The sequence below is a fragment of the Patiria miniata genome, unplaced genomic scaffold, assembly GCF_015706575.1.
Source record: "Patiria miniata isolate m_02_andy unplaced genomic scaffold, ASM1570657v1 HiC_scaffold_5, whole genome shotgun sequence".
Lineage (NCBI taxonomy): Eukaryota > Metazoa > Echinodermata > Asteroidea > Valvatida > Asterinidae > Patiria > Patiria miniata.
In genome coordinates, this window is record NW_024037072.1 from 5,725,466 (window position 1) to 5,750,532 (window position 25,067).

Genomic DNA, 25,067 nt, shown 5'->3' on the forward strand with positions numbered 1-25,067 from the left:
TTTTATAATAGTTTAAGTGTTTGTGCATTTACAACTAGTATTAACTGACAACACTTGCACTTGAATCTTGAGTGGTATCTACCAACATGGCGGCTTCCAAGCTGCAGACTGATTGACAGATTTAATGCAGGTTTTAACTCGCGATTTCTTGGTTTTGTAGATGTATTTTTGTGCGTGAGTTGGTAGGGGTAAAGACCAATGTTTATTTTCTATTGTTTGTGTAATTTTTTTTTAGGTTCACTGTGCCTTATGTTGTATTTTACTTAATCAAAATCCTTCAACTAGTACAAAACGCTCCGTCACTCATGTCACTCAGCTGCCCCAAGACGTGAATTTGAATGCTGTGGGGCGAGTTTGCCAAATGCTCTTTCGTTGATACGATTTGATTTAATAACTTAAGGCAATGGCTATATATTTGACCATTAGCCGGTCCCATATTGTTTTTGGTATTGAACCGACAAGGAACTGAACATGCGATGTGACTGTTTTTTGGGACTTGAATTTTTGGTGATCGTGTAGGCCTATATTATAGGCCCCTACACTACAGTATAGGATCTACGCCGCTACGGTCATGACGGTACAGGAATGATGTCTTGACGGGCCTGGTTCGGGCATGACGGGCCTGGTTCAGGACCTGGCGATCGTGTAGTGTAGGGCCCCTGTTTAGTTTCCATAAGCGTGTTAAACAAAAATGACCTTTTCAACCTAGAGCAGACTTCTCTCAATATTATAATGACACCTAGGCCGAGGCCTATTTTGCAATTTTTAAACAGTTTTTTGGGGTAGAAATTACGATTTTCCTGCATGGTTTACAGTTGGTGCCATGCGATTCGGCATCTTTATTTTTTAAAATTTCTACCCTAAGAAACTGTTCAAAAAATACCAAAAAGGTGTCATTATATATTGAGAGAAGTCTGCTTTAGGTTGAAAAGGTCATTTTTTTAGTTTTAAAAAACACCCTTGACTCTAATTTGATCAAAACTAAACAGGGGCCCTACACTACTACACAATCGCCAATTTTGTTTATCGTGACGAATATTTGTCTGGTTCCGCGCTAACTTGAGTAGGCCTAACTCTAGCTCCAATACTCATCAGAAATTGGACATTTAACGCTGGAGGTCAATGTACGTTCTATCCAGAGGTAAAAAAATAGCGGAGTCCTTTAAAAAACGGACTCCACAAAAACGGTCCTTTTCCCCTATTAATTATCCAAACCCAGATGAGAGTAAACATATCGGAAAAAAAATAATGTTGCATCCTGACGTCACTTCAGCAGTTGTGTACAAAGTCTATGGAGAGTCAAGAAAATTTTCTAAGTATTTCTTAACAAAATTGGAAATGTTTCTCAGTCCCAGGTTCATGTATTTTCAACATTACAATGACTGACCTTTGTTGAGATGATATATGAAGAAAAAAGTGGCGCTAGGATGCAACATTCTTTCCAACATACCTGCAGCAGTCATTCATGAAGCTAATTATCGACTTGAAACAGAACAACAGTGACAAAAATATGAAAAATATTGATGATTTTGGTGGCTTCTTGAGAAAAACTGTCCAGTTCCGCTGTCATGGCTGCGTTCTGGTGGTTGCGTACCTGTGTGCATGCGCATGTGTCAGTCAGGGGACCAGATGAAAAATCGAGAATCAAAAAATTTGCTAGATTTACCACACTCATTTTGCTGATTCTTGTCTCTTGCAGAAATCCGTCTGTTGTCATCGGAAAGTTAAGTTGCTGTATCCAGCCAAATCTTCAAGATGATGAGCGATTCACTGGCAGCCATCAACGTTGATCAACTGAGCAACGCTGTGAGTGCTGTGGTGAATGGCACGCAGGGGCAGTCCCACAATGCTGGTTCTGCATCACAGGTATTAAGCTGACTTAATATTGGATTGAAAATCTCAGTGTCAGACAGTAGTGCTTTGGGAAAGATTTCCATATAGGAAGTTCACTCAACACCCTGTGTACAAACCCTATGAGATTGGACTGAAAAATTCCAAGTGTTTTCTAAGAAAATGCTTGTATTTTCTCACTGCTCAAATTGACTTTGATGACATGAAATTGCTATCTGGGGGCTTGTTAGTCAATACAGAGGAAAATTAGTGAACTTCGTATATGGAAATCTTTCCGTACAGACTGGGATGTTAAGTGCAGAAAAACATGCCAAACAACATCTGGCCAACTGACCAAATTCTTCAAATTTCTACGAGGCAAAAGCAAGGTCCTCAGTATTTCACCAGCCAAGTTTGAGGTCTCAGTTCGATTTTTAATTAGATGAGACCTTCAACAATTTGCACAGATCTGAGAGCTATGCAAAGTGATTTCAATTCGAAGCTTTAGACTTGACTGGGACATATCCAACTTTTGGAAGAGATCAACCCTTCGGTAGTCTGATGGCATGACCATTGAGGGAACGTGTAGAAATAGAGACTAGGTACCGGATATTTCTTTTGACACAGTTGGTTGATGCAGTACTAAAGGGTTGTTGGACTGGTTGTTTCATGTGCCAGTCTATTTTCTTGTATTGCGTGTTTTCACAATCTTAAAGTTTTGGGACTCACACACAGTATTGAGAGTCTCAAATTTTCGAACTAGTGTTTTTCTGAATGTCATACATTGTAATCCTCTTTAACATGTTTCGTTGTACATTTTAATCTATCGATGTACAAACCATTGTCGGCATTATAAAAGTACACGCAGAATTGAAAACACTAATCTTTAGAATATTGGAATCTTCCGCCTAAACTTCCACCACCCCCCCCCCCCCCCCCCCCCCCCCCCGAAAAGAGACACAAAATTTAAAAACAAATATGTTATTTTTACTACTGTTTCATTGTCAGACTACCATGGGCCTCCAAATGCCGACCACCAATACCGTCCCCAATACCGTCATGGTCCATGTAGACCGGCAGCTGTTGAGTCAGCTTGCGTTCCCCCATCCGGGATCGACTGGCGAGGTTTCCAATATTGATGGCACGCTGTTGCAGAACTCCGGTAATCTTTCTATACAATTGGAGTTTTTCAATCACTTTTTTGCAAGGTGCGAAGGATTCGCTTGACAAGCTATGTACTAATAATTACACAAGTGTTAATTCAATATTCAATACACTGGAGTGGGGTTCAAACCAGGGACATCTGGAATGCTGTACCGATGCTCTACCAACTGAGCTATCCAGTCAGTGTCTTTGTTGTTATAAGGCCAAGTAAAAAAAAACATGTTTAGCGTCCGGGTTTTTGAAAATAAAGGAGGAGGCGGGGCTTTTTTTTTCCGTGTTTTTTTCTTCAAGATAGCCGACAACCGTTGGTTTTTACACTGTTCAAAGATACAAAAAAATGAAACAGACATGCTGGACAAGAGAATTAAACATATTTACAGTGTTTTTAATAGTTTTCCAGCACGGTTTTACAAGAATTAAAAAACACTGCCGCACGGGCATTCTTGTCCACGTCGAGGCTGGTTTGGAGATCGCAGGGTCGACTGCATGCATGATGTGGGAAGTGACCAATAGAGTTTAGAATTAGAAGTTCCGACTTGCAAGTATTTGATTTTATGACAGATCGGTCGACATTTTTGCTTTTTTTTTCCAGAAAAAGAAAAAGAAAAGAAAAAGGAGGCGGCCTCCAAAAAGGAAGCGGGCGGGGACGCTAAACATGTTTTTTTTTATTTGGCCTAATTGAAGAGACTTTACTTCAACCAAAGGCAAAATGTCATTAAAATGTCAACGCACCACTCAGTAATTGACTAAGATTCATAGTATCAAACTGGTTAACACACATCACAAGCACTTATTGTTAACCAGTTTGCAGCGAGATTATTTTGACAAGAACAGAACAAGGCACGGGATTACTTTTCACTCGACCTCAAGCCAGGCGGGTTGAAGCCATCACCCTCGGGCAGCACACTCATATTTCCGACCTCGCTCGCTGCGAGCGGGTCGCTGACAGATATTTCTTGCCTCACTCCCTGCATGTTTACGGCGTCATCCGTTCTGAATACCGCAAATCTTTGTATACACGTCATCCGACATGAACTGGTTAAAAGTTGAAGTTGAGTTTTGGGAAGAGTGGAAGGTGTTATTTTAATTGTCTCCAAACTAAGGAGGTAACTTGGGTAAGTTTGGGGTTCATCATGACAGGATTGGTCTTTTCAACTTCTGTTTTTCTCCTTGTAATATTCTTTCAGTGAATGTTTCGGGCGGTTTTCAAACCGGCAACTCACAGCAACAGAGCAGATTGCTGCAACCTATCACCCTGACTGCCACACCCCCCACCACATCCCAGAACACACTGGTGGCAACGCAGATGATGGGCCCATCTGCAGCAACCAACGGACAGGTGCCGTCCTCAATCCAAAATGTGGCCCTCATGAACGCCGTGCAGATGCTGAACGCTCCCCACTCCAACGTGGGCAGAACCCCTGCCGCAACCCACAACGCACCCATGAACCAAGTGGTGGGCACACAGATGATGATCCCCTCCATCCTCACCAGCATGGTGCCGGCTGCCACAAGCCAGGTCGCAACCCAGAGTACACCCCAGAACGCTTTGCTGGGGACCACGGGACTTGCCAATGCCTTCATGACAAAACAGGGTGGGGAACAAATGATATTCAATATTCAACCAGAAGTGGCCAGAGGGGGTAACAGCACTAACAGTAACAACAATGTATTGCAGCTGGTGCCCATCAACAATAGTAGTAGGTGAGTATTTCAAATACTGCTGCTCCTGTTGGATTGTCTTCTATTTTGGTGAAAATTCTGGCATGAATATTACCATTCAACTCCAGTAACATGAGAAGTTTAAATGCCAAAGACCTAGATGATGCATTTGTGGAGGGACTGTTGCAGCATCCATATCTGTAAGCTATTTGACAACCAAATAATATCTCTCCTTAACCTTTTAACATGTCTTTAATGACTTCCTGTTCTTGACAGTGGTCTTTCAAACCAGCAGCCTGCAAACCAAAACCCAATGATCAACATGAGCATAGCCATCCACCTCCCGTCCCAGGGTAACCAAGACAACAAGGACCCCAGCAACGCCCAGAAACAGGCCCGAACTATCCCCTTGTCTCAGCTGATGACTGGCCAGCCAATCCCAGTCTCTCAAATCGCTGGTCCTATCCATATGGCAGTGGAACACGGACAGGATCGAGGGGCTATCTCATCTGGCGGTGTGCATCAAGTCTCGCAGTTTGGTAGCCCTGCCCAGGGTGTGAATGCCCCCCAGATGGCTGGCCAGCTCACAGGGAACATTGTCCAGTCGCAGATGTCGATACCCTTATCCCAGCTAGCCGTAGCCCAAGCCATACCCTTCTCCCAAATCACCACACATCTCTCAGACAGTTCCTCCCAATCTGGCTTGTGTCTCCCCAACAATTCGACATCTCAGCACATTCAAATACCGCATTCAGTCTTCCAGTCCTTGCAAGCAAACTCTGTCAGCATGGCGTCGACCCCGTTTGCTGCCGCGACGTCCACAACGCAAGCCATCACCACGGCGTCGCAAGTTGCTGCGCCGGTTTCGACGCCGGCCCAAGCCCCGGCCGTCATGATGGGACAGGAGATGCAGGGGAAATCGTTTTGGAACCTCCAGTCACTGGATCAAGGCTCACAGCTGACCTCAGAGTTGACCTCTAGCCTGGCCCCGTCCTTGACCTCGCAAACCCACGACGGCTCATCTGTTGCACCGATCACCAAGGCTCCAAGTCAGACTGGAATGGATCTAGGCATGGTGTCTATATCACCAGAGGGGCTGGTTTCAAGTATGAGCACTGACGACATGGCAAACATAGATCTGGGGGCAACGGAGTCCATCGAAAATCTAGCCATGCCATTTGATGAGGAAGCATCAAACATTTGTGAGTAATTTCTCTTGTAATTAAAGGTAGAGTCATTTACAGCTATCCAAAAAGTAGCTAACAAAATTATTGATGAAAAGCTTACTTGGTTTAAGATAGTAATGGCAGTAAACTCCCTGTGAAATTATTCTTTGTATTTTACCAGCAAATCTTGATCATCGTGGAACCTGTCATTACACACACTATCAAGGTTGATACAAGACACTCACAGAATTGTGTTTGAAGTAAATGAATTGCTATTTTACTCCTGACAAAATGTTTTAGAGTGGCCGCACGATTCCGAAGAAAGTCAGGCAAACTATTTTCAAAATGGCGGGCGGAGGCGATTCAACAACTGTTTCGTGAAGGAACACAATTATACCAAAACAGCCGTCGTAAATGCTATTAATATGCTCGTCCAAGATGTTTAGATGATTTAAAATGTTTGGCAGCTCAGCAATAAATTTGTTGTGTAAGTCCTACGCATGGCGTAAGTTGCGCACTGTTTCGTGAAATCGGCTGCTTGCCCTTCTTGGAACCATTTCTCTTATAGAACTGTATTCCTCATACACTTACTGTTTTTTTTCTTCCCAGGGTGTGTTGAGTGCAACCATTACAATCCCACCACCTGTGCTACCCACGGCCCACCGACGTACATTCCAGATACTGAGATACCATGCAGAGCCAAGCTGACGTTGCCCGCCATGCTGAGGTTATCCGAGTCACTGACGAATCGCAAAAATCTGCGCTGCGGTAAGAAATGCTGCACAATGCTTTGTGACTCTCCTTTGTAAAATCAGAAATGATGTGCTTTACTTGAATTCTTGCTAGTAATTATTCAAGGATTTCTGCAAGGTTCGCTGGTTGTAATACTTCGGAAAGTGAAAGACATCTAAGAAAGTGTTGGAGCTGGTAGGAAAACCCTAGAATGATATTCCCGAAAAAAACACATTCAAATCATAGGTTTTGAAAACCCTGATCCGCATATCGGCCTGAGTAGGATTCAGACCCATGGCAAACATTTGAAAGGCAAGAAAGTCCAACTGCACCAACTTATGAGGTAATATACAACATTTGCAAACCTCAAAAAACCAAAATACCAAATTGTTATGAAATAACTTACTCCACTGTAAGTGCATTTAGTCTCCAGCATCCTGTGAAATCATGGCACCTGATGTGTTGTCATTTTCAAGAAAAGTGGAATTTCTGTATCAATTTCCAATCATGGTCGGCCGACCATCGTTGGAAAAAAATCTGACTTTTTTTCAAATACTGCTCCCAATTTACCAACTTTAGTTAGTCCACATTTTGTTTGCAATCGGTTGCACATCTGTGAACAGGTGCAAGCCAGCTAGTCTGGTTCCCTGACCTGACAATTCCTCGACATCTATAAATTGCTTGTTTTCATCTGAAGTTGGGTCAGGGAACCAAACCACAAGAACAGCATTTTTTTCTTGGTTTTTCCAGCATGTATGCACACAAACTTTTAAACAGGTCAGTGTAAAAATACTAAACCCCAAATGCATTCATTTCTGAAAATTACAGCAACAGCAAATGTTGTATACTAGTACTTTAAGGGTTAAATCATTTTACCTGTCGTGAATGAAACAGTTACAAGTTTTAAGACTGACACTCTCAGATCATTCAAAAAATTAAAACAGATTTTAGAGGGATTTTGCAATGTCAAAGAAAATGCATCCCAGCTCCTGTGTGTTTTCATGGGACTTAATGGTTCCTGCAAGTCAAAAAGATTGTGTCATTCGGTTTCTACACAAGGCTTGACTTTTGGAAGATTTCAACAAATATTTCAGTTGGATTTGAACATCTTTAATTATATAACTATTACATTTCTAATCAACAAAATTAGCTGGCCTGACGTTTCGTTCTTAACCTGCCTCTGAAGCAGCTGGGGCCAATTTCGTAGAGCAGCTAAAGCACAAAATTGCTTAAGCACAAAAAAAAACACCTTGCTTAATATAATCAGGTTACCGGCCCAAACTCCATGCGATGTACATTGCTTGTGACTGGTATTTAGCTGTTGTTCACTTAGCATAATAATCGCATGGAGTTATAACTTATACTTATAACTTACGAAACTTTTAGTTGAGAATGAAAGCCTATGTAATTATTTTAAGAAATGTTAATCTCAATTTCATGTCATGTAGGTGTCATTGCAGTGGAGAATATCCAAGCACGCAGTCAGTTTGGCCCTTTGATTGGAAAAGTTATCAGTAAGAGTGATGACATTCTAGAAGCAGATTCCATTAGGATTTGGAAGGTAAGACCATGAAAGAGGTTAAACAGGTAAACTGTAATCATTCATATTCAATAAAACAAGTCCAATTTTCTTGTCAGCTTGATGCTTTATGTGAATTCTCAGAGGGTTTAGTATAAGAATAATAACAAGTTGGGGGCCTAATCATCCTTACTCGCAGCTGACAAGCCGAATTGTGAAGGACGTGGCTACGTGGTCGAGCCAAAGGCACATAAAGGTGCCTTTGCCGCCATATGACCCATGTCTGACCATGGAAAACAGCCAGAGATCGAAAGTGTTTAATTTTGCGGAGGTAGCAAAACCGGAGAGCCCGGAGAAAAACCCTTGTGGCACAGAAGAGAATCGATGCACAACTCCACTCACATATGGTCCTAGCCAGGAATCGAATCCAGGCCACAGTGGCGAGAGGCAAGCGCTTTACGCACTAGCCACCCAGGCCACCCACAGTGCCCATAAAATTAAAGTTGGTGAATAACCCTGCAATTTTTGTAATTTTTATACTAAAAAACATCTTTTTTTTTCCCTTGGATAATTTTGGTAGATTTTGTTTTTGATAGATTTTCCGCAATGGCATTGCCAGCCATTTTATTGACGTTTCCGACGAGAACCAATCCAACTGGATGAGGTACGTCAGGCTGGCCGCACGGTCGCAAGAGCAGAACGTCGTGATCCACCAGAGTGGAGGAAACATTTACTTCACCACCAATAAACAAATTACGATGGGGGAAGAGCTGAGGGCTTGGTACAGCCAGGAATACGCACGATGGAACGGTTAGTCTTGATTACAGAACAGATTATGTTGTTACCTCAGATTTTTGGGCCAGGTTACACAAGGCATTTCACAGGCAACGGAATGCACTGACATATACAGGAGGCCATGGGAGTAGTGTTTTTTCCCCCAGCAGTTATTAAAATCCCTCCAAACATTACATGGAATTAAAATTTGCATGTTACTTTTCTCCTTCGATTGCCTGGAACAAGTTGCGGGCCTCTTGTGTCATGGCCCTTACATTGGCAAACTTATTTTCCATTATGGTGAAAGGGATACTTTTCACATGGATTGCAAAGATAGGCCACTGACATTGAGCAAGTTTAGACAAATGATTGTTGTTGTCCATAGTTCTTCTAAGAATCATCGTATAATTAGTGTAGTCCACTTTTCTGGACCAGCCTACCAACACTATGCAGTAAGCTAAATGTAAAACAAAATGGATTTTGTATAAAACTGGGAAATCATTCTCCATACAGAGAAATGTAGGCTGGTTCTACCATAATATTGCAGTGTTGGGGTTGGATTTTAGCTATTCCAAAGTGTGTGCACAGATATGAGACAGACTGTCAGAGCTCTATGTGATTTGCCTGATTTTCAAAGCACTAATAAATTTGGTAGTTACATAATGAAGTATCGTATACTACTCATTAATTAACACTTCTAGTCTTCTGCATTTCACAACCCTTTTAAGTTTTGCAAAATCACTTTTGCCCATAGAGTTAGCACCCACACTTCAAATTCCTTGGAGGTAATCGTCTGTGGAGTATGGACGACACTTTAAATCCCTGCACAATTCTTTTGTGTAGTACAGCTACAAGCAGGCAGATTTGGTTATGCTTCTCTGCTCTCTACAGTGCTGTTTTTGTGTGTGCAGGGTCTCTCTGTGTGACACAATTACTTTAACCCTAACCGCCCTGAATCCTTTAAAATCCTCTTTGCCACAGTGGAGGAACTTGGAGGATTGAGGTTACATGGCAAAAGTGCGTTACTGATTTCATAGGATGCACTTTGTCAAGGTCTTGGGTTGACCTTGTGTTGTTTTTGCTTAGCCATGCATAAATATAGGCCTGGATTATGCTTGGAATCCTCTGTACTGCTCCAGGATGGCAGTGGCCAAGCCTCAACATATTGACAGTCACTGCCGCAGGATTTTGCAAGATTCAGGCAGTGGTCGCCCCTCCACGGACCATATTCAAGAAATAATGGCGGAATATGCAGGATTGAGGCTATGCTATTTTTCCAGGAGGCCATCGGAGGATTTTGCAGGATTCAGGCCACATCCTAGCAAAAAGGCTTAGGGAGTTAGGGTTAACGTTTCATATCCCTTGATACTGACCTGCAAATGGCACACTGGAGGTGTATCCTGATAAGCACAATACATTTTTCCACCTATTGATTCTCCATAGGTGTACCTGAGAAGCCAGGCTCCTCCTTCCAGTGCACCCAGTGCCCCATGCAGTTCCTCCAGCGCAGACAGCTGTCCCAGCACCTGGGCTTCAAGCATCCAGACATGGCCTCCCGCCACTACAAATGCTCCCTCTGCCCGCGGGCCTTCGTCTCCAGCACCAAGCTGCAGCTGCACATGCTGACTCACATGGGTCTCAAGCCGTACAAGTGCAGTCACTGCGGCAAACAGTTCTCAGACCCCAGCAACCTGCGCATCCACACCAGGATCCATACGGGTGAGACATGGGTACAATTCTTCGCAAATTCGAGCCCGGTAGAGTTGCGGTCTGGTCCTCACTTGTCATCCTAATTCAGTCACAAGTCCATCACAAGTTGTCCAAGTCAAGTCAAAAGCTATTCCAATAAACTTGTGAAAAGGGCAGTCCTATTAATAACTCATTTTAGCCCCATTAACTCTCCTATGCAAACATACATTCTGTGCCAAGTTTTCCTTTCAGTCCAAATCGATCATTAGTGACTGTTTTCAACAGTTAAGGGCTCCCAGCCTACATAAAGCAGGATTGACTGGCTGTGACTGTTTATGTAACTTGATACAGCTATGCTTTGACTGTAGGTGATTGATAAGCCAGCTGTGCCTGCCACTTGCCTTTTTTTTGTCTGTTGACTGAATTTGACTCATCAAAGTGCTTGAGTGAAATATGATCTGACTGTTTGTGACTAGCCTGTGTAAAAGGCATGGCAGGGGAAGATTATTGCTTTTTTGATTGACTGTGACTGTTCAGGTAGCAGGAGGGTTAATAAATTGTGACCACTGCACAGTTGTGATTTGACTTGTGATGGACTCGACTCGAAATCTGGGCCCCATTTCTTGGCTCTTCAAAACCACAGAACTCTGCGCCTGTGATCACCTTTCTGTGTTTAGCATTAGCACAAAAATTCTTTCATGTACCATTTCTGGTTGAAAGAAGTGAATTTTCATTCCCTGCCTTCTTGACATGGACCATGTTTGCCGTAAAAACACCAATCGGTGTTCAAACCAACGTATGGGGCTGGAAGTGTGTGCACAATCTCTCATCTCTAATGTTTACATAACAGGCCCAATACTTCAGGCTATCTGTGCATTATGTGAACTATTTGTCACTTTGACTGCAGATATTATATGTGATGCGATCAAGCTAAATGAGTCGTTTGTCGGGAATTATTATTTGAAGAGACAGGCCAAAATAGGGCCACTTCATCACATCACTTCATCACATCTCTTGGTGTTCCGACTTCCATAATTTTTGGAACTAAAGATGGTACCAGCATGCGGTTTTTACAGCAGTAATACTGAGATTGTGCTCTTTTCAAATCTGTAATAAATTGGGTTTTTTACCAGGGTCGACAAACGACTCATATAGCTTGAACGCATCACATATGAAAATCCCTTAGTGAAGTTGAAATAAAAATCACAAACCATAAACACAGATTTGATATAAACACAGAACTAATAATCTGATATAATTAATGAATGTTTTTATACTCATTTTGTTATGGTTTCCATGGTTTCCAGAAGAGAAGAAGTTCATTTGTGACATTTGCCAGAAGGCCTTTCGTCAGAAGATCCACCTGATCTCTCACATGACCACCCACACTGGGGAGAAACACTTGAAATGTCCCTACTGTGACCTGACGTTTTCCACCCACTCGACTCTCATCCAGCACAGACACTCCCACGCGACTGACAAGGAGGTACGTGGAGCTTAAAAGCTAGTTTATGTTTGCACTTTCTGTTCCTCTATAAGATTCAAACTGGAGAGCCAGCAAAAGCAAGCTCAGTCAGCAGGTGGTTGTGCGTTAATTGACCTATCGCGGTAGAATCGCGTTAGAATCATGTTAACGCAGCTTGTGAAATACTGTCCAATTACATGATTTACAAATGGATGCGGAATGCGCAAATTCTGCGACAAACAAAACTTAGTGTACCAAAATTCCGTAGGGTTGTCTAAGGGGTGTGGCTAACTTGGAAATGGCGATAGGTCAATTGCACCCAAGTTTGTATATTTTTCTAAGCTTTCGGATACTTTAGTTCAAAGAGATCATAAAATTGCCAACACCAAAAAAGTCCAACCCCATCAATACAAACTCAGCCAGAACCAAGTCAAAATGTTTGTTATATCCAAATTTTGTCCTATTCATTGTGCACATAAATGCACAGTTGGGACTAAGGCTTTAGGTTCACTATAACCAGAAATTTGTTGAATTTTTAACAAAGTTAGATTCAAATACTGATAAACAGATTATACCCTGCACATGTACTTTTCTAAGCGCTGTATGCTCGGTGCTGTCTAAGAGCCAATCAAAAAATTTACAAGCTTGATCAGATGCGAATTAAAACAGTTATTTACTACAGTAGATGTCTTATTCACCCATCTTCCGAGCTTGCTGGGGTGAGCTGGCCAATTCAAAAGTAATTGATCAGCGCACCTGCTGCTATGGACTCCCTATGGACACTGTACCTGATGCATAACGGTGCATAACTTAATTAATTCTGGATTTGCAGAAACCCACTGCATTGCTGAGTGAGCACCTGGCATTTAGTACATTGTATTTTAATATTTTTCCCAACTCTTTTTTTGTCAATGTTCAGGAGGGAGCGTTTGTGCACAGAGTTTATATCCCCGGTTCCAAATTCCGTTGACTTTGCATTTTTCCACAATGTCACCCCTTTACTGAGTCATTAGTAAAAGTCACTAATGAACTTGTACCATGCTTGCCCAAAAATGTCTGCATTGCTAATATTATATACCACATATGTTTCATTTGTTTTCCATCTCAATTATTCATCCAGTTGCAGTGCGACAAATGCAACCGCAAGTTCAAGACCTATCGCATACTCCAGAAGCACATCAAGACGCACACGTCCCAGCGTGAATTCAAGTGCCAGTCCTGCAGCAAGGGGTTCTACACACGCTACCACGCCAAACGGCATCACCAGAAATGCCGGGGGTCGGGAGGGGAGCGAGATAGGAAGAGGGACAGGGGGAGGGAGGAGGGCGGGGATGGGGAGAGGAAAGCCAGAAAGCGGAGGGGTAGACCTATGAGACATCTGAGGCAGACTTCCCATGATTCTGAATCGAGTCTGGTCGAGAGTTACGGTACTGATAGTCACACCCATCAGGGAAGGAACACGGAGCACCATCTGACTGTCCGACGAGAGAGTCATCCAGGTGATGACGAAGAGCCAAGGTTGGGGTCAGGTGATAGAAGGGAACTGCCAAAGAGTGTCAGAAGGGGATCACACAGAGAGAAGGAAAGGACACCAAGGGGAACTTTCGGTGGACATGGTGTGCAAAGTTTAGATTACTTTGTTGGTAGTGTCTTAGGATCGTCCAATATGGAAACTGGGCTTTCCTCTGCGGAATTGGATCAGTCGTCTGAGCAACACAAACATGAACGCCAGAGGAACTCCTCGAAGAAGTCTCCAAATAAGGACGCTGATTCTGCAAGCAAACGGCGAGATGGCAGGCCCGTCCGGCAGAGAAAAATGCCCAAGAGGTACTCCTCAGAAGAGGACAAGTCTCTGGATAAAAGCAGGCATACAGGACGCAACCAACAGGGAAGAGACAGGCGCCGTGGCTTCTACAACTTCAATATTGTTGACGCACCTGCCAACACTGAAAGTAGCCCCAGAGATCAAACACCGAGACGGGGAAGCAGCAATGATTCAAGTTCCCATGTAGGTGGTAATCCAGGAACCTCTCTCTTCGACACCAGCCATGCTCTCGAGTCTGGTATTCTGGACGATGGTGAAGACTCTAGGGGGAGCCCTTCAGTTTCCTTCTCGGAGCTGATGGAGAGCGGTGGCCTGCAGAACTCCAGCTGGCACACTGCTGTAGGAGTTGGTTCCCTTAACAATACCCCAGGGCCAGTTGAGCAGGGAACATCAAGAGCAGTTGGGATGTTACCAATAGGAATTGGATTGTCATCGTCCGAGACTGCAACTTTGCCATCATTGGCCATTTCACAGCCAGTTGACACGGACTCTACATTACAGATGCCCAGTTCGCTGTACTCGGCCAGGTCATCGTCCCTGGCAACGAGTTCAATGTCGACGCAGATGAGGGGTGAGCTAACAAGCGATGTGGAGGCAAACGAGCAATGTGATGATGAGGAAAGGGCAGGGACAGTCAACGACAATGTTGAGGAATAGTTGACAGACAGATATAACTTGTATCTATTTAATCGACTGTTACAACATGTGAAAGCTGGAGTTTGTTTCATTGCATGTACAGTGCAAATGTTGAAAACACTCGTGATCTTTTTGATATCTATTGTGAAATCAAATTGTGGCTCTTCCACATCAATTACAGGTGTCAAAATCAATGAATTTCAATCACTTGACAGGAAGGCATAAAATCAAAGCTTATTGTTCGAGGGCCCTTTGCCCAAGTTCATGTGTGAGAAACAGGCCATGGTGATTGCATAACAGAAAGTGGTTCTTGTGGCACCTTCACTTATTGGTTTTAACTTCCCATTGCATGTATACCCTTGCTTGCTGCCCATTGTAATGCTGTTAGTAAATGTAGAATTTACTAATTTGTGCAGGCGTGAAAACATTGTAAATGTTATGCTGCATTGAGGGTAGGCGGTAAAAAGGTTGCATGCGCTGAACAGTAATGATCACTGTACATACACGTGTCATATCAACTTGTGTGTCGCATGCCAGGATTTGTGTTAAGCTGGCGTTAGGAACTAGCCTTGGTCAAGGTGTTCGTTGATTGTGTCCGTGATGGTATCTGGCCACCAAGCGCAATGCACTGAGCGAATATTTGTTCGTCGCCTACTGATTTGCATCATTGTAGACGGGTGAGGTTTGCACTTTGTACAGTGCATAGTGCGCAGCTAGTGTTTGTTTTTAGCGGTCAGGTACCATCATGGACACTATCGACGAGTGCCTTAAGCAAGGCTAGTTCCATCGCAGCACAAGCAAATCTTAGTGTTCCATGTCTCAAATGATTGCATCATGTAACCTTCATTAAATATTAACCAGTAGGGAAGGAGGTTCCAAGTATTCAAGGGGTATTAACTGCACTGTATTTTAACCTCCAGGCTTCATCTGACAATGCAATACACCAACCACAATAAAAATAAAACTCAAGGAATTCAAAAACCGTTCATTCTGAAATGTCTTTATTTGATAAAATCTATGTACAAAATACCACCCTTAACATGCGCCCTTGTAACTCAATCAATAAAGATCACACCGACTTTCCAATATGAATTTATAAAGGTTCATTGAAAACAATTTTTGGGAACTGCTACCAAACATACTGAATGTTGAGGCTTGTGTCGGTAGATCAGAAACTGGCAATGTAATTCTGTGCTTAACACTTCTAATACAGTGTTGCAATAAATAAATCTGTCATAACATGAGCTCAGCAGGATTTGTAAATGCCATTTTCTCCAAAGTTAGTTTCACAGTTTAAATTAGGTTTGTGGTCTACATTTTGGTTCATACTGACATCGACACCATTGGAAAGCTCCTGTTTTGAAGAATCCATATATTTTTTAAAGTATAACTTTATAGCTCATTTTCTGACAACAGGCGACAATTTAGCCGAGAACCAGTCACAAGTTACATAGCATAGCATTACACTTCGGTTGGTAACCTTTTTTTGTCACTGACTGACTGAGCAAATATTGTCTATGTTTTGCAAAATTTGTCTGTGCTTCACAGCTCCATGAAATTGGCGTCTGGTTTCCGTGTAGTTAAAATGAAATGTTTCCCCATTTAAGATGCAAAAGGCAATAGGAAAGAGTTGTGCACATGGTTGTTTTACAGTCTACCAAATTCCTAGCCTTGATCAAAGTGTTTGACGATAGAGTCCGATCATCCATGGTTGGTTGGCTGTGCGCTAGCGCTATGAACTTACACCTACTGTGCGAAGCGTGAACAGCGACCTCATGCGGCTAGGCTACAATACAGGTAGTGCTGAACTAACGCCTTGGAACAACCATTCGCCTTAGCTTAGTTTTTCTGTATTTTGTCGTTGCGGGGTTTTTGCGACGACCCTGTATGTGAATTTTTACATTTTTACATGCACAGAGAGTTGGACAGTGTGACTACATTCTCCAACAAGTTTGGAACTGCAGACCAAAAATAAATTGATATAAATCCTGTGAAAAACCCCCGAAAACTGCCCGAAAAACATAGGCCAACGCGACGGTTGTTCAAAGGCATTCATTCAGCACCAACTGATTTGCATATTGTAGCCTAGCCACGAGAGGTCCCTGTTCATACTTCGTACAGTACCTGTGAGTGCATAGCACGTGGCTAATGTGTATGTTAGCGGCCAACCACTGATCATCAGACCAAACGCCTTGACCAAGGCTACCAAATTCCTTGACTTGATTCCTTACATTGCATTGAGTCTGTCATGCCAATATTCCCCAGTGGAAAGAAAATGTTCCGGAACTACTGTCTGATCGTATCCTACAAACGGTCTATTTCATATGCAACAGAGTTTCTGCATGGGACTGGCAAGTTTCAAAAGGACTTGTGTGTTTACATAAGTGTGTTTGGAGGATGGGGGAGGGGGCTTTCTCCAAGCTTTTAATCTATGCAAATGTACACATCTGATATGTTGAAATGAACTTTTTTACACAGGGAACATACTGATGCCTATATGGTGCCTTAACCCTTTCAAAACTCAACCAATCAAACCCCAACGGCATGTTTTGTTGGAATCTGTTAGGATAGGTACAGTACCCCTAAACTGATGGTCTTTTACATTGCGTTTGGCATACCTCCAGAAGTACGATTTCCCATGTGGGTGTTGGAATTTGCCAGGATGGGTACGGTTCCTAGTAAACTATGCTGAGTTAGGGTTAAATTATAATCAAGTTTTACACTTGAACACAACCAGTATCTGTCTAGATGTAACGGATGTCGATATCAAATGGTTTCTTAATCATACATTCTGGTGCCGGAATCAACATGCTTATTGCTGGATGAGCTTACAAACACGGAGGCTGAGGTCTTAACCTGCAGTAAAAAAAACAGTAAAAACAATTTGAGAGAATCAAATTTGGAAATGATTTTATTTGCAAGAAATCTAAGTTTACTCCAATGTAACATTTTTTTTTTTTACTCTTGAACATGTACTCATTGGTATGTTATGAGGAAAAGCCATACACAGATACAGTAAACTCCAGCTAAATAGACATCGTACAACTCGTCAAATCGCTCAAGTTTGCTGTCTGACTAAAATCTCGATTGTCTGTAAAAGGTGTCGCAAAAGGGTGTCCTACTATATACATCGCTTGTGCATCGTGAGCATATCAATACCAGTACCCCCTCTAGTCTGTACGCATGCGCTCTGTCCATTTGAATGACTAGTGCTGCAGTCAATGCGTGCATTGCACGCATTTAATTCGTTACTGTGCACGTACATATGTACATGTATTACTATTTTGTACACGTAGTCTCCTCTTTCAGTATCCCAAACGTGATGATAAACTCCAGCATAAAGGAGTTAAACCAGGGTAAATCAAATAGTGCAATGAATCATGTGTGCAAAAGGCCATTTATGTAAGTGGGCAAAATGACGTCTTACAGCAGATGTCGGCATTCGCGTAAGTCGTCACAAATTCTCGGGTCCCGAGAGTGCCGACTTGGCCGGAGTTTACTGTATTTCAAATTTGAAAATTATTGGAAATTTCGTTTTGGAATCATCAAACCAGAAGATTACTAGAGAACAAGCAAATACTTTCTTTGTCCACTGATCAAAATTGCTTATCTCTTCAGATTTGTTTTCCCGCCCTTATTTGACTTGTAACTTACTTCTTGTCCTGTGTTAATCTTCATCATCAGGTGGTATGCCTAGTTCCTCATCTGTCCACTTGGAGGCATCAGGCCAAGGATTGTGACCCTTTAAAGAATTTTTGTTTGCGAAGATATAAAAAAAAGATGTTGCATGTATTATTTCACCAGACTTTTATTTCTTAGTTGAAAAATGCACTTTTGAGACAATCTTGGAGTCGATTAATGTTTTTATGTGTAGTCTTGTGTAGTCTTGTGATGATTATATTTAATTCCATGTTTATCCAGTCGTTGGTCTTGAAATGATGTAATTCTATGTTTGTTCATATTCCTTGTCTTACCCCTCCCCTCTCATCCTCTCCCCCTTCCCAGCTTACCTTCCTCATACCTTAGGCTATGGAACTCTAAAAACAAGTGAACAATTTTTTTTATTGCCTCATTATAATTAATCACTTTTTTTATTGACATCCATGTCTAATGGTTTTATTGGAATAATTATCCGTTTTAATCCTGGGAATTTGTGTTATCCCTCCCCGCCCACACCCTCCTCCCTTAACTCCCCACATAGCTTAATCTTTGTCCTATTGTGAGTTTGATGTTTTATGACAGTTATGTATTCCTTTGTCTTTTTTGTTTTGTTTTTTTGTTTTGTTTTGTGTAAAGCAATTTTTTAAGCCTAGAAACTTTTTACCCATAAACCTTTTTTCGTTCTCTCTCATCCATTTGTATGTAATGTAATGCAAATCTTTTTATGTGTAGTCTTGTGAAGATTACATTTAATTCCATGTTTATCCAGTCGTTGGTCTTGAAATGATGTAATTCTATGTCTGTTCATATTCCTTGTCTTACCCCTCCCCTCTCATCCTCTCCCCCTTCCCACCCTCTCCATTTGATGTTGTTTTTTTTTTATTTTATTTTTATATATGATATTTTAGTCTTTCGCGCTCTTGTAAAGTAAAGTTTTGTTTTTAATGATTAAACATTGTAAATGTTCTTTACAATTCCGCTGCTGGCGGCGAAAAAAGACATAATAATAAACCAATTAATAAAAAAAAAAAAAAAATTAAATTGAAGGTACAACACAACTGGAACTGCACAGTAAATGGATGGCGTCAATAGAAATATAACAGGACCCACCCACCCCCCCAATTTTTTTTAAACCAAGTGTTTGATTTGGGAAGATTTTGGTGGGCTGGCGTTTCAAGGATCATTTTTTGACCCTAACTCCCTAGGGGGTATGCCAAATCGTATTGAAATTGGAGGATTCAGGACTGTTAGGGCTATTGTTTGTCAATGGCACAAAACGATGGGTTTGATTTTACTGCGTATACTCACAAAAACATCTTTTGGTTCGTGGTAAAACCTCCACAGAATCCAGAACCACATAGCACCAGCAACTATCTCTCCTTTCCAGTATTGCCTTCTGCTAGGCTGTGCAGCACCACGGTATACAACACTGCCACTGTTAGGGAAACAAATCACAATAAAAGTGAACTTCATCTCTTGTTAAATTAACCCCAACTCCCTTATTCCCTAAGCCTTTTTGCTAGGATGTAGCCTCAATCCTGCAAAATCATTCAATTGGCCTCATGGAAAAAAAAGCATATAGCCTGAATCCTGCAAATTCCTCCATTATTTCTTGAATATGGTCCGTGGAGGGGTGACCACTGCCTGAATCCTGCAAAATCATGCGGCAGTGACTGTCAATATGTTGAGGCTTGGCCAGTGACATCCTGGAGCAGTACGGAGGATTTCAAGCATTATCCAAGCCTATATTTATGCATGGCTGAGCAAAAACAACACAAGGTCCAGCCCAAGACCTTAACAAAGTGCATCCTACGAAATCAGTAACGCACTTTTGCCATGTAACCTCAATCCTCCAAATTCCTTCAATTTGGCATACAGGGTTTTGAAGGATTCAGGGCGGTTAGGGTTAATGTTTACTTTGAATTATAGAGTTTCTTGTGAACCAGTCACACTTGGTGATTACAGTTGTATGTTCACATTTAGCATTCATGGTCAGTGATGACGTCAGTTTTAGTTTGGCTGAATTTTGAGTAAAACCGAGGATGGAATGCAGAACTCAGCTTCTGATGCTACTTGTTTTACTTTAAACCCTTACCCTCCTAAATCCTCCAAAATCCTCTAGGCGGTTTTTGGATGATTTTGGTGGATTGAGGATGAATGGCACAAAAGTGTCGGTTGATTTTGGAGGATGCATGATTGTGTCAAGTTCGTAGAACAGCATTATGTTCAGTCATTCATAATTGATCCCTGCATTAAGCTCAATATCATCTGCACTGCTTCTGAATGTCATCGGCACTACTTCAACCCATTAACAGTGTTTGTTGTAGGGTTTTGAAGGATTGAGGCAATTATCCCCCCCCCCCCCCCCCCCCCGCGCTGAACAAATTCAAGAAATAACTAATGATTTTAGAGGAATGAGGCTGAATCCAATTTTTACATAGTGGCAATTGGAGGATTTTGCAGGATTGAGGATGGTTCCTAGCCAAAAAGGGTTAGGGTTAACGACCTCAATGATGATTTTGCATAGCAGGTACATTGGATACAATGGATTCGCCCAGACTGTATCAGTTGAGAGGTTGTACAAGAAACAGCCGTCGCATCACAACTCACGCAGTAGAAGTGACAAGATCGATTTGCACAACACTATGTCAGTTTAAGTTTAAGGTCGTCGCTTCTTATATTGAAAATGGCTGCCATCAACAGACCTTGTATGTGTTCATACAACTCCAGAAAGACGCCTTAATTTCTCGAAAAATTGGAGCTAAGATTACCTATTCAACCCGGAGCTCAAAAGCTGAGACATAAAATAAAGGCCACACAATCAAATTTACTCACACTGGTAGAACTTATTACAACATTTATTTTCACATTCAGACTGCGTGCATAGTTGATTTATGCTTTGAAAACACTCACCCTGTTAATAACAAATTCAGAGTTTTCGGCATTTGTCAGCAGTCCAGCTTTCGCGTCATTTCCAGCCAAATTTGGAGGCTTCTTGGCATCACTTTGTGTGTAACTCATTGCAACCTCGCGCAATACATGATGGGATACATGAATCATTCACCTGTCAGTCGCGCAGCGCGCAGCACGCTGCACGCCCGGTGGCTGTTGCCTGCCTTCAGTGAATCCTTCATGTATAGTGCGCCCTCATGCGTGTACCGTCGGCGGTATATCGTGTATGCACACGATATACTGCAAATTTACCGAAAATAAATTTTGCAATAAGTTCTACCGGTGTGAGTAAATGATAGTGTGGCCTTTATGAATGTAGTCCAGTAAATCATGTAAATAGGCCACATACATGTAAATTAGGCGATCCACTTTAAAATTATAAGACCGACCAAACTAGTTGGCGACATTCTCAATAACCAGGTATGTCATAGATAGAGGGCAGGGTATTGATTTTTTAAGGAAAGTTTTTCGGTAAAATGACGATGACAGCGCGGCGACGACACTCGACCCAAAAATAAAGATGGCTATCACCGCGCGATGTACCGTGAGCACGCACGGCGCGCTGAATCACAAGGCACAACCGCGCTAGCTTGAGTAACTCCAGCTTAACAAGCTCATCAGGAATTTACATGTGAATTCCTGATGAGCTTGTTAAGCTGTAGCCCGACTGCATCTGACTGTACAGTACTATCGCAAGCTCTGTAGTACTGCCAGACAGCAAATGCTCCCCTAAACGCTGAACTCTGATGGAGCGATATTGCTACAAATTTTGATCGAGATTATCTTCTCATCCAGGACAGAAATTTCCAAACTTAACTTAGGTTTGGAAAGGTATGAGTTCCTCTACGACTAGAAACCTTAATTTAACCCTAACCCACCTCACTCCTCCAAAATCCTCCTGGCGGTTTTGGAGGATTCTAGAGGATTGAGGATGAATGGTGATTGAATCAAATGAGGATTCTGGAGGATTGAGGATGAATGGTGATTGAAGCACATGAGGATTTTGGAGGATTGAGGATGAATGGTGATTGAAGCACAAGAGGATTTTGGAGGATTGAGGATGAATGCATTTTGAGGCAGGACTGTCTGATGATTTTGAAGGATTTGGCGTTGGTTTATCCTTCATTTAAACACGAGTGCAAAATTTTGGGATGAGGAGGATTTTGGAGGATTGAGGATGAATGCATTTTGAGGCAGGACTGTCTGACAATTTTGAAAAATTTAGGCGGAGTTGAAAAATTTTGGAGGATTTTGGAGGATTGAGGATGGTTGTAAGCAACAAGGGCCTAGGGGGTTAGGGTTAAATTAAGTTACTTAAGGTTTCTAGTCGTAGAGGAACTCATACCTTTTCGAAAAAACGTTCTTTTATCTAAAAATCTTCATCCATCTGGCCAAAAGACAACTTTCAGTCGTCATCTCCCACGAATATCGTCCCGGAAATTTTCCTCCATGCGATTTCAAAATGGCGGCCGCGTTGTATGCATTATATTATATGTATGTAATGTATGCATTATGCGGGCGCGCTTGGTCAAGATTATGAATATACATTCAGTTCATGACGTTTGTCAGGCGCGCGGGGCAGCTGGCCATACAAACACGAGGTCATGAACTGAACAATGCATATATTCATAATCTTGCTCAAGCTGTTACCCGTCATTCCAAAATCTTTGGCGCTCTGTGAAGTGCCTGGATGTAATATACGACCGCGGATGAAGAGCGCACACAAGAGGGCGCGCTTCACTGCAGAGGGCTTCAAAGATTTTGGAATGACAGGTAACAACCGCAGTGTGCTTTGCCAAAGTTGACGCACGCTCAGTAGATGATTAAAGCTCTTGTTTGGTTCCCTGACCCCTTTGGCCTCTTGACTATTAATATTAGGGTGGCCGGGAAACATATCAGCGACGCCATGTTTGCTCAAAACCGTCTGCATTCTTTGACGAATTACCATGATTTTTGGAAAACTAGACCTCTGTAGGTACCAAATTTAACGATTTTGTGCTATTTAGCGGTCATACTATAGCTGGGTTGATTTTCTGCTGACAAAATAATTTCGATCTTTATTTAATTTTCGGCTCCCCTAGCAACGGGACGCTCCGCTCACAGTACGTGGCTCTGCCTCTGTGATATACCTCTCTGATATACCTCTGATATACCTCTGAAATACCTCTCTGATATACCTCTCTGATATACGGAGGTAGTCCAGTATTTCAGTCACATTTAAGGGACTAGGTCCCAGTCTGAAACTGCGCAGGAAAATCGTGATTTCTACCCGTAGGCCTACCCCAAGAAACTGTTCAAAATTGCAAAACGGGTGTCATTACATTAGATTAGAATTGAGAAAAGTCTGCTTTTGATTGTAAAGGTGATTTTTGAGCAATAAAAACATTTTTGATTCTAATTTGGGAGCAACTATAGAATGCAGGGCCACGCCGGAGCAAGGTTTTTTATTTTGCTTGGAGGCGTGGATGGATAGGAGTAATAGATATGCAAACCTGCAAAAAGTGCTAAGTACAGCAAATGCACTTGTCTTCTAAGCTTCTCATGAAGGATCGGAAGGGAGGGCGTGCTTGTAAATGTGTTGGGGGCACGGTACGGATCGGAGTCGCGGAGTGGCGGAGGCGCAGAGTCGCGGAGTCGCAGAGTCGCGGGGCACTGGAGTGGCGGAGTCGCGGAGTCGCAGAGACTCGCGCCGAAGCATCCATAGACTCGAAGCATCCATATCCATTTTAAATGGGCTTGCAAATTAGGAAGGGAGGAGGGCGACGGGGCACTGTCTGGAGTGGCGGAGGCGCGGAGTCGCAGAGTCCATTTTAAATGAGGTTGCAAATTAGGAAGGGAGGAGGGCGACGGGGCACTGTCTGGAGTGGCGGAGGCGCGGAGTCGGGGAGTCGCAGAGTCCATTTTAAATGGGCTCGCAAATTAGGAAGGGAGGAGGGCGACGGGGCACTGTCTGGAGTGGCGGAGGCGCGGAGTCGTGGAGTCGCAGAGACGCGCACCGATAGAGGGCGCAATTCTCGGAGATATCGACTGCGGCTCCACGGTACGACTCCACGATCGATTTTCGGAGGTAGGTCGGCTCCTAGCCCCATAAATGTGGCCTATTTACTGGACTGCCTCCGTAAACATAGGCCACACATCCACATGTACAAAAATCGTGTCGACGGAGCCAAATTTTGATTTTCACATTTAGGCTTAGTTTGTAGGTTTTTTTTGCTTTAGAAGCATACTCACCCTCTTTACAGGCTAATCAGAAAGTGCTGCCTTTTTCAGATGTATATTTTTCGTGAAATTTCCAGATTCATTTTTACACGTTTGCGTATCAAAATTTCAACATGAAATTTCACAAAAATTAGACATCTGAAAAAGGCAGCACTTTCTGATTAGCCTGTAAAGAGGGTGAGTATGCTTCTAAAGCAAAAAAAACCTACAAACTAAGCCTAAATGTGAAAATCAAAATTTGGCTCCGTCGACACGATTTTTGTACATGTGGATGTGTGGCCTATGTTTACGGAGGCAGTCCAGTAAATAGGCCACATTTATGGGGCTAGTCGGCTCCACGCCTCCACGCAGCCGTACGGAGGCGCGGATGTAGAGTAAAGTGGCCCTGCATTCTATAGTTGTACCCTAATTTGATCAAAACAAAACAGGGGCCCTACACTTCACGATCGCCATAAATTATTTAGGCCCTAGGCTATCATATATGGGCCTATTTCTAGACCAAAACTAGGCCTAGTCCGGAAACTGGGCAACTAATGCACATACCCATACAAAAAAAAAAATACTTACTGCCTCATTGGTGTCGAACGCAGCACACCTCTGAGCGGTCCAAACGATACCCGTAGCTTTGATAGAGCGTACATGATTCGTTAATTGTGAAAACTGCTCCCAACATAGAGAAAAATGGGCTGTTTTCAGGGTTGAAATTTAGGATACCTCTGCCCACTATCGCTGTGAGTTGCGCTGGTGTACAGCATGCAGCATGCAACGCCGAAG

The 25,067-nt window shown here is 42.6% G+C and overlaps 1 protein-coding gene and 1 long non-coding RNA gene across 3 annotated transcripts; one reads left to right on the plus strand and one right to left on the minus strand.

Moving 5' to 3' along the window:
- The first annotated feature begins 54 nt into the window (after positions 1-54).
- Positions 55-16,460, plus strand: LOC119741876. 2 transcript variants are annotated; one of them, XM_038217808.1, is made up of 11 exons: positions 55-188; positions 1,700-1,866; positions 2,839-2,992; positions 4,182-4,698; positions 4,933-5,858; positions 6,432-6,590; positions 8,003-8,115; positions 8,670-8,883; positions 10,291-10,566; positions 11,844-12,022; positions 13,122-16,460. In XM_038217808.1, exons 2-11 carry the CDS (start codon positions 1,756-1,758, stop codon positions 14,481-14,483), a joined length of 4,011 nt encoding a protein of 1,336 aa, XP_038073736.1. In that variant the 5' UTR covers positions 55-188; positions 1,700-1,755; the 3' UTR covers positions 14,484-16,460. The 2 variants fall into 2 exon arrangements, with proteins under 2 accessions (XP_038073736.1, XP_038073735.1); XM_038217807.1 differs by having other exon boundaries at positions 63-130; positions 13,122-14,483.
- LOC119741877 lies at positions 16,357-25,067 on the minus strand. The gene is made up of 4 exons (XR_005272784.1): positions 24,861-25,067; positions 19,431-19,557; positions 18,117-18,204; positions 16,357-17,318 (listed from the first exon to the last, which is right to left on the minus strand). It is a non-coding gene; the product is annotated as an uncharacterized LOC119741877 (long non-coding RNA).